Here is a 10,000-nt window from a genome sequence, read left to right as displayed (position 1 = left end):
AGAAAAACCTTACAAGGTTCTTACTGGATAAACATTTTTAGACGATGAACAAATATTTTTAGTTGCACAATGTTATATAATGTTAATAGATAACTATTTGTAATTAGTTTTTTTAGGACAGTAGGTAAATGACATTTGTACTTCCTTTTAGATTTTAATACTTTTTTATTTCCCATTTTTAACCTTAGTTAGTAGTATTTTAATCTTGTCCTAGTTTTTAATCTTAGTTAGCATACAACATAGGTTTTGTCTTTTTATTGTATTTTAGATTTTAATGTATTTTAATGTTTAACATTTATTTTCTCAGAAGACCCTCCTGAAAACCACCCCCTAGGTGATGGGAGGCCTCCTCTTAAAAAATATTATTTATTATTTTTATTTATTATTATTATTTCTAACTTATTTTTGGAGGTAAACGCTCGCCAAAAACTTTAACGTAAGCATTCGGTTGCCGTTCGTGCCTCAAAAGCTCTCTATTAATAAGTTTAATAGTACCCCGTGAACTTTTTCATGAAAAATTGAACAAGCGACATGGCACGAAAAATTGGATTTGTTACACATTTGATCTTTGTCAAAGGCGTGGACAAATTTGCTTATAACTTTGACTGCACCTTTGACGCGCGACAAAGACGAGTCAAATATGTGTGAGTTTTGACTAAACCTTTGTCGCGCGCCAATAACTTTTACTTTACCTTTGTTCCACGTCAAAGCCAAAGTCAAATTTGCAACAGCTTTGCCACATTTTTGATTGTTGTCAAAGGCGAGGTCAAAAAACTTAAAGCTTTGACTTCCCATTTGACGCTCGTCAAAGGCGAGGTCAAAAAAGCTCATAGCTTTGACTTCACATTTCCGAAAAGTTAAGGTGGCTATCAAACCGCTTCGGAGAATTTTTTAAACTTTTCAAAAAGTTGTATGTTAACATGCTGATCATTATTCAATAATGAAAAGTGGGGGTCACCGGACTCGTTACTTGCACTTAAAGCGAAAACTAAGAGTGTTTTTAACAGATTATACCGTTGCTATGGTTACCATTGACGTCAAAAAATAACCACAATTTGTTTATTAATGATTGGGCATTTGTTTGATACCATTTTTTTAACGGTAACTGATTACTGTTTGTAGCACTGACCCATCAAACTATAAAAGCTGGAAAGTGCTGAAAACTGTTTTGAGCCTCCTTAACTGACACAGACGAGAGAGTTTGATGAAGGCTTCAGTTATAAACGTAGTACGCTGCAGGAGATTTATTTCTTGAAAACTGTTCTTGTGTAGACAAGTACTTCCAGGATCAGGACACGTAGTTACGTATGTCGTGCTTTTCTACTACTGAGAATAACTTGTTGTTATTGTTATTTTGGCAGGTGTTTTAAACGAAACCTTCACACAAGAAATGCTTGATCCAAAATGGCTGGCAAAGCTCGAGAAGAGGGCTTCCTTGGAGCGGGAAAACGAACACAATGTGACAGTTCGTGCGTCCATACACCCCGTTTACAGAGGGCTGGGCTCTTTACGCTGAGACTTCGCTGATCGCTGAAGAAACAGACACATATGATAACAATCCATTGCAACTGTATGGTATGCTGAAATGGCAAATATGGCGAGCACTACGTTTTTTGTTTGGAGGGGGGATGAAAAATATTGAAAAAAATTGTTTGCAGGGCCTGGAAAGACAAATAAATTGTTTGCAAACACGATATGTATAACAAAAAATAGTAAGAATTTCTAAAAAAAATGTTTCCAGAGGTGCATAAACTAAAAAAAAGTTTGCAGAGGAAAAACTTTCATCCCCCCCCCCCCCCCTCCAAGAAAATAATGGTCCGTCCCGTAGTACAATGCACCACTTTATGTTGATGTTTAACTTCTTACGTACCACTGAAAAGCGCTTCATTTCTCTACAGTATGAAAAATAAAATTAGGCTTGCAGTTCTTGAAAAAACGGTATCATATCACCAGGATATTAAACAAATTTTACGAAGACATGTTAAGAGAATATATTAGTCACTGGTGTGCTCACGATAGTCCTTTCTAGATAATAGGCCAAGTTATGCTAAGAAGGCGCAGTCTTCAGATTTCACTTTTGACTTTCGACGCAGAGAAGGGAGGCTCTTGGCAGCAAAATCAAATGTCAGAGAGCCTTAAAGTAACGTCGAGCAGAGCTAGACTATTGAGAGTCTTACCGAAATATTTGAATTTATTTTAACTATTTGGTAAGTTCACAAATGATGTAGTAAATAGTAAAGATGGTAAATTTCCGCAGGATACGAAACTATGAGAAACCATTGTAGACTGAATGTCCTTTCGAACGTCTAGGGTTGATCAAAAATATCATATTGATGAAATTTCTAGATTTCAATCTCCTGGCATTAAGAGGTGCATTAAGAGATGGAATGTAACTATCTTACGATGATGTTACACAAGGAACTTTGAGCCACAGCTTAGGATTGGAACAAACATTTTACCTCTCCTAACACCAACAAGTAAAGATTCGTCGTAAAATTAACTCTTGGGTTTCTGTGTTTTTTTCGTTCCAGGAATGAAACGGTGGGAAGCGTTAAAACTCTTGTTGAAAAGGCCTGGGACACAACTGACAAGGCGCATTCTCGTCCCCATACCCATTTCGCTTGTCTTAGCCGGCTGGGCCTTGGCACGAGGAAACGAAGGGCTCTGGGGACACAGAATTTACAGTCCTAGATTCTAGGACTTCCAGTCTTCATGTATGTAGTCATGACGTTTCAAAAGAATGTACGAGAGAGTCGTTTGGTTTTCGACTTCCGTTTAGGAATTCTTTGTTCCAAACAGCCAATCAAGAAATTTCGAATTAATTTAAAAATCCTATGTCCCCAGAGCCCTCCGTTTTCTCGTGCCAAGCCGGCTAAGAGAAACAAAAGGGCTATGGGGACGAGAATGGACAAGGCGGTGAAAGACGTCACACGTTACCAAAGCAACCCGGGCCAGGCCACCGCGTACATGATCCGCCAGCTAAGGATATGGCAAGTGCGAAACGAAACCAAAGCAAGAATTGAAGCAAACAAAAAGGAATTCAGCGAAAAGGATTTTCACTTTCAGGTTCTGTCATAGGGTTTTTGCCACTGAGCCATCAGAGTCTGGCAAGATGACGCAATCTGCAAACTTCTTCAAATGATTGGCTAGAGTCTAGCCAATCATATGAAGAAGTTTGCAGATTGCGTCATCTTGCCAGACTGATGGTTGTGAATCACTGGGAGCCCTTGTGACGTAGACTCTAACGTTATGGGTGCGGTTGCTAAGAAACCTGCTAAACCATTTCCAGAGATTCATGACTAAATTTTGAGTGTGCTGGTTTTGTCGGCCACCGATTTAAATATCTGCGCTCCGTGTTTTGCCGCTTAACCATCAAATGACGCCGGTGCGAACTGTGGCGCAGGCAGTCACGCACGTGTTTGTCGCAGTGAATCAAATGCTTCTTCACACTTGTTTCTCCAACTGGTTTTGTGCATGCATATAAACTCGCCCAATATTTTATTTCATGCCGACACGGACCACATGCTAGCTCAATATTAAACAAGTTACGACATAAAAAATATAGTAAAATAAAATCGAACAAAACGAAGTTCATTTTACTAAAAACTATACTCCGCCATTTCCAAACGCACCCATTCCCTCGCCATTTGTCGGACATTTCACAGGTTGTCTATTCCCACCCGACTGTGGGCAATTTGCTCGCCAACGTCTGCAGAGGGGAAGGGCGTTTGTCATTTTTTGACAATAGAGAATTTTCATCGGTACATTTTGACATCAAAAGGATTGACCCTACATAAAGGATGAAGATTTGACCCTTTCGAGGCTATCTTTGGATAAGGCAGAAGAAGAAACAAAAGCATCATAAGCACAAACACATCACAGACTCGTCAGCTTACGTGACGTCGTATAACTACCGATATTTTACTGTTTTCCAGTAAAATGACTGAAAAACGACAGGTACCATCACCACGTGTCCGTCTTATGGAGGTGTCAGTTAAGAGAGCGTTGACTGTAGTCACTTTTCCACTGACGGTTTTTCCACTGTGTCTCTTCAATATAAGTTAGAACCTGCCCTAATAATTACACTTTTGTACATAGGAACCTCTAATTTTGCGACCGAAGCTGAGCTCAAAACAAAATGTTTCAGTATGTTCTTACGTTACGTGATATAGAATTTAAGACTGAAACTGATATGAACGTGTCTGACCTTCTTGAAACCTGAAAAGACCATTGCGTGCTGTATCGTTAAGCCATTTGACACATATCTTTATGAGTCGATAGAAATTCATGCTGGTACTTGGTGTTTTTAGATCGATGAAAATTTAATAAAAATGCTTTACCGTCTAGCCTCTCAGTAATTCCGTCTAGTTCTAAGTAATTCTTCGTCTTATAAAAAAAAAATGATTAAAACGTTACTTTGGTGACAACATACTGTTTGCATTATAATCGTTCTGACGGTTAAGGTTAATACAGTTGTTGATATGCCTGATTTACCTATCAGCGACATAGCTAAAATGGGTTCTACATGAAAAAATGCACAAATCATCATTGTCAAAGTTTAATTAAAAGGGAACTGAAATTACAACACCATTAAAGTGTGTTATTGGCTGCCATGCTAACCAAATGCAGTGTAGTAATTTCTAAGTAAGCCACTACCTTACTGGAACCTTTATTTTCATTTGCCCGTTGTAAACCCTACTTCTACTGTTTTCTAGGGCTAAAGGCACTGTTGTGACCTATCATCTATTGTTTTAAGAACCCGATTACATGTCTCGTTCCGAGAGCAAAACTGAACGATTTTTTGACAAGTTTTGGTTACCACATAATATTCTTGAAATGTTCTCGCGAAGTTTTTCGTTTATTGCATAAGCATTCGAGAGTTTTACATGTAAATCACGGCTACATTTGCACCTTCCTTTCCCTTGTCTCGGTGGGGGAGTACCTCACCCTCCCTCTATCAATGGTTCGCTCTCCAGTAGTTGTTCATTATGTTGTGGTGTCCCCCAGGGAACGATTTTAGGGCCATTACTATTTCTATTATATATAAACGATCTTCCGAATTGTCTCTCAAATTGTGAGCCAAGGATGTACGCAGATGACACCCACCTTACATACGCGAGTGACAACATAGACAATATTCAGTTACGCCTAAACCAAGATCTAGAAAACGTTCACAACTGGCTGAGAGCAAACAAACTTACTCTAAATATGACTAAAACCGAGTTTATACTTATTGGATCTAGGCAGAGGCTAAGTAATCTTACAGGTTCCCCGAAAGTTGCAATAAATGATTTTCAAGTTAGCCAGGTCAAGTCTGCAAAATCACTTGGAGTGATCATCGACGACAGACTTGATTGGAGTAGTCATATCGAGAAACTAACAAAGAAAATCGCTTCTGGGATTGGGGCCTTAAAACGAGTAAGGCACCTGGTCCCTCAAGCAACCTTACACCTAATATACAGAGCTTTAATACAGCCGCATTTCGACTACTGCAGTACTGTTTGGGGAAACTGTGGGATTACTTTGCAAAACAAGCTACAAAAGCTACAGAATAGAGCAGCCCGTGTTTTGACCTTCTCTAACTATGACGCGCACGCTGGTGATTTATTTGAAATTCTAGGATGGAAAAATCTAGCTCGCCAGCAGCAAATTCAAAGAGCCACGATGGTTTACAGGTCTCTGCACGGGTTGGCTCCAGACTACCTATCATCTAAATTTGAAAAACGAGAAACCGCGTACAACCTAAGGGACTCTGAAAACAAACTCAATGTTCCATTACCGCGCACTAACTATTACAAAAACAGCTTTACGTACAGTGGCGCCATCTTGTGGAACAGTCTTCCTAATAACGTAAGACAAGCAGAGTCCCTTGGGCAATTTAAAAAACTAATTGAACGAGTACTCTAGGGCACGGCATTCGTGGAAAGCAGCATTTTATTTTTGTACATATATTTTTATATTTCCCCTCTTTCTTGTATATATATTCATAATTAGATTGTTGTATTGTAGCTGATGAATTTGACCGTGCTTTTAAATAAAGATTATCCATCCATCCATCCATCCCCTCCCCCAGCTAATAAAAGGTCTACAATTTGGCTGCGCTTTGCGTGATTTTCTCTCGGCCCAGTTACGCAACAAGGATAAGCCGTTTCTCTTATTTCATTGCGCAATGTACTTGTAGACAAAATATGTCAGATTAAAGCTTTAGTTTCCTTAAAAGGAATATGACTTGTCGTGACAGCAGTTGCTTCTCTTCTGTTTTCACTTCCGCCCAACGGTACACCTCCGCCTTTCCGAACACGCGAATTTACGTTGCCTAGTCCACAATCGACGAATAAATGGCTTTCATGCTATTAAAGCCTGTATTTAAAGCCACTGTTAGCTTGCTGATTAGTAAAGGTCGAACCTTGGCAGCGGAAAAACTTAAAGACGGCGATGTGGCGGATGAGAAATTTCGCAAATTGATCGTTCGCGAAATGGACGACATCAAGTCCAAGTTAGATGGACTAGCAGGAAAGGACCTTGCAGCAAGTATCAGCTTCTTAAAAGATGGAGTCGTGTACCTTGGTAAAGTATTGGACGTGGAAACTGCGGGGAAGGAGGGAAGTGATACAGTTTCGACTCAAACAGAAGGAGCAGTCGGCGGAATTGAGAGAGAAGAGAAAACGGTTTTGTTAGCCGCTAAGGAAATGAAAAACTTGCAACTCACTGACTTGAATGAAGCGACAAGAAAAAATCTTTCAGAGGCCAAAGAAAGATTCAAAGATGCCCGAAGGAAAGCAGTTGAAGCCTTTGGCAACTCAGCTCTTAGCACGTCTGACCGCCTTCTAGCTATGGCGATACGTATCGTGGCGACTCTCCTAGAGCAAGTAGAAGATCTGGCAAACGCCTTAGCTTCGTGTAGATTGTGCCTTGAAGAGCTCCATTCCTTATCTGTGGTTCAAGAGAATTTTAGCGTTGAACTTAAGAAGGGCATCAAGTCAAAGTTTGGAAAGGATGAACGCAACAAAATTATCGTTGCTGTCTGTCAAATGAATCGCGTAATTTACGATGTCATTCAAATGGTCGACGAAGGCGCCTCTAAAGCAAGAGAGCTGTTGACCTGGCCTTGTGTTGATGTTGGAGATGAAAGGATCGATCTGTTGCGTGACTCAAGAATAGCTCAAAAACTTCGTAAACTGGGAATGGAGCAGTTTTGCGTACAGGCCTGGTCGTTTGGCCAGGAAGGCGAAGAAGAGCCCAGACTGAAGTATATGACGGGTATCGCTATCAACACGAAAGGACAGTTTATAATCGCAGATATAGGGGTCGTGAAACGTTTTGACAGCAGTGGCAAGTTCTTGAACTCTTTCTCTCCTGTTCATGATACATGGATTGCAGATGTAGCTACTGACCGAGACGACAACATGTATGTATTGAGCACGAGAGGAGACAGTAGGGGAGCCGTGCAGGTGTTCGACACACAAGCGAAGTTACATCACAGTTTTCTGATTAGGCCAGGATATGATGTCTTCTCACTGGTGGTGGACGACAGTAGCAATGTTCTGGTGTCTGTGAGTGACCAAGGATCGTACCTCTATTATTTTGAGGGCGATGACAGTGATGATGGTCGTCGAGAGTCAAGGTTGATAATGGTGGAAGTATACGAGAATCATGGACGACTTCTACATACAATTGAAGTAATGTGCCTGATTCCATCTGCGTGTCACATTAGTACTACTGGTGACGGCCGCGTCATGGTCCTGGACCGAGTCTCGCACACACTTCACCTGTTTAGTGCAAGTGAAGGATATCCTCTTGAAAAGAAGGTACAACTGAGAAAAGCTTTACCTGAAGATCGTCCTTTTGCCATGACATTTCACCAAGAAAGTGAACAGCTGATCATCGCTTCATTCAACGAAGAAACTAAAATCTTTCGAGTGTCATTATACAACAAAGATGGCGAATTTGTTCGCAGCATTCCACTTCATATACAGACGGAGTCAGCAGACATCTGTGATACAAAAGGGATTGTAGTGACCAACAACGGACGTATTGCCTTAGCTTTAGAGGTTGTGAATTTTATGGAATGTGTGCAAATGTTTTGTCTTATATTCATTGTGTAAATTAATGTTATCCCTTACCCCCCCGAGGGGGGAGGGGGTGGGGGGAGGGGGTAGGTGGGCCTTACCGCCCTCCAAGTAAAAGACAGTCTGCATTTACCCCAACCCATGGACTACGAAATGTCTTGAGGCATATTGAGTTACTCTAATAGTTTATTATTATTTACTCTAATGGTTTATTTTTATTATCGGTCATGGAAGTAAAATTAATAGTACTCTTCAAAAGGCTAAGACTGATAAACCGATTAAAAGAACCTAGATTTTATTGAGGCGAAAATCTTAAGTACTTTGATGAAAATTAAACCACTTTGCCTCGTGTTCATATTTGTAAATATTGTAATCGCTTAGCACTTTAAATTCACAGTTTTAGGAAGAAATAAGATTCGTTTTTTAAACGCTTGATTAAAATCAAAATACCTCGCTGAAATAAATTGCTCTCAGGAATACTTCACAACACATACCTTCGAGTAAGTCGGGATATAAATTCAGGGAGCTGTGGACCATCAGTTGCAAAAACTGATATAATACTGTATATTGTAGGAGAGTGCTCGAGTAAAAAGATATAAGGATCTGTGTGGAAGTTTGAAAATATCGTAAAATGAAATGTAATTAGCATACAAGCATTGAATGTTTTATCGAAATGCTCCATGTATTGTCTATTTTGACCTAAGGGGTGAACTCCCGTAATAGGGATTTTCGAACATTCTCGTCAAAAATTTTTAGGAAAGCACTAGAAAGTATACCCCCAGCATTAAAATCGCCATTACCCATTATTACACCTGGGTGACGAGGCACAGTGAGAGTTAAGTGTCTTGCCCAGGAACACAACACAATGACCTCGTACTCAGGGCTCAAGCCCGGACCGCTCGATTCCGGACCGAGTTATCCGAGTTATCGCTTCCTAGGCAGCGATAACTTGCTAAAAGGCCCTCAAATCAACAAAGGAAGAGCAATTATTCCTGTATCTCATACAAACTCTTATATTTTCGAGCTTGGCAGCCGTTATGTAATATCTCCGTTGGCTCGCAACTAGAGCTTGGGTTGCCTGTGCGGGAACAAGGGAACACAGGCAAATTTTTGAAGGGGAAAGGAACCCCGCTGAGAGACCCTCATAGGTACCAGTATGTTTTTTTCTGTTACCAATTGGTCACCCGTGATTGTGTTCTAGATTGTCAATCAATAGCAAATGATTCTCAGGCATAGCCTGAATTTGGATTCACTGTGGCGTGAAAACTTAGTTAATCGTCACTTATAGATTTTATTGTAGAGTTTATTGCAAGAATAAGAAGGATTCGAGACAAATTGATAACCAATGGCATCAATGCGAGGTAAGAAATCCTTTGATTGTTTCATGTTGATTGCACGGTAATAAAAAACACTGTTTTCATTTTGTGAACCAAATTCAACGTTGTACGTAAACTCTTTGTTGAGCATGTGATTCAGTCAATTTAAAAAATCTCCCATTTATTCCGACTTTATTTTTACCTTCAACTTAATTGTTGTTTACAGTTGATCATTTTGAAACTGTCGAGATCGTACGTCACCGGTGTCTAACGGATACCTGTAAAAAAATAATACTTCAAAACAACGACTACAGCGGTAACCAGAAAAAAAGAAAGAATAAAGCTTGAAAGCTAAACAACAGGACATTTGACCAAAATTTAACAGGAAACTATAACAAGTGGAGTGACTATTTCAAGAAAAAGCAGTTACTGCTGTAGCTAGAAAGGAAAAGAATAGTTAAAGGCTATACTCGTCTCTAACTATTTTATGCGCAACTTTTAAAAGTCTTTTTAAAATAGAGAAATAATAGACATAACCATGCAGACAATGTCAAAAGTTTCAATAAGAAGCAAACTGAGATAATTTGAAATTTAACGCGAGCGTGGGACAAAGAA

The 10,000-nt window shown here is 39.8% G+C and overlaps 2 protein-coding genes across 2 annotated transcripts in view; both read left to right on the top strand.

The window, feature by feature from the left end:
• The first annotated feature begins 6,144 nt into the window (after positions 1–6,144).
• LOC144642063 (uncharacterized) lies at positions 6,145–8,131 on the top strand. Its single transcript, XM_078501062.1, has one exon. The coding sequence runs from the start codon at positions 6,339–6,341 to the stop codon at positions 8,103–8,105; it is 1,767 nt and encodes a 588-aa protein (XP_078357188.1). The 5' UTR covers positions 6,145–6,338; the 3' UTR covers positions 8,106–8,131.
• Positions 8,132–9,311: 1,180 nt separating this feature from the next.
• The window catches only part of LOC144644602 (uncharacterized), a 9,781-nt gene continuing 9,092 nt past the window's right edge, over positions 9,312–10,000 (top strand). Inside the window, exon 1 of the mRNA XM_078504122.1 lies at positions 9,312–9,430. Within this exon, the coding sequence (XP_078360248.1) occupies positions 9,415–9,430 (16 nt within the window). The 5' untranslated portion in view covers positions 9,312–9,414. The remainder of the gene's footprint in view (positions 9,431–10,000) is intronic.

Source organism: Oculina patagonica, chromosome 2 (genome assembly GCF_052425735.1).
Source record: "Oculina patagonica isolate OP01 chromosome 2, crgOcupat, whole genome shotgun sequence".
NCBI classification, from domain to species: domain Eukaryota; kingdom Metazoa; phylum Cnidaria; class Anthozoa; order Scleractinia; family Oculinidae; genus Oculina; species Oculina patagonica.
The sequence above is the reverse complement of the archived record's forward strand: the minus strand, read 5'-3'. Positions and strand labels throughout refer to the sequence as shown.

Coding starts and splice junctions, on each gene's coding strand:
- LOC144642063 (XM_078501062.1), top strand. CDS start 6,339: ATGGCTTTCATGCTATTAAAGCCTGTATTTAAAGCCACTGTTAGCTTG.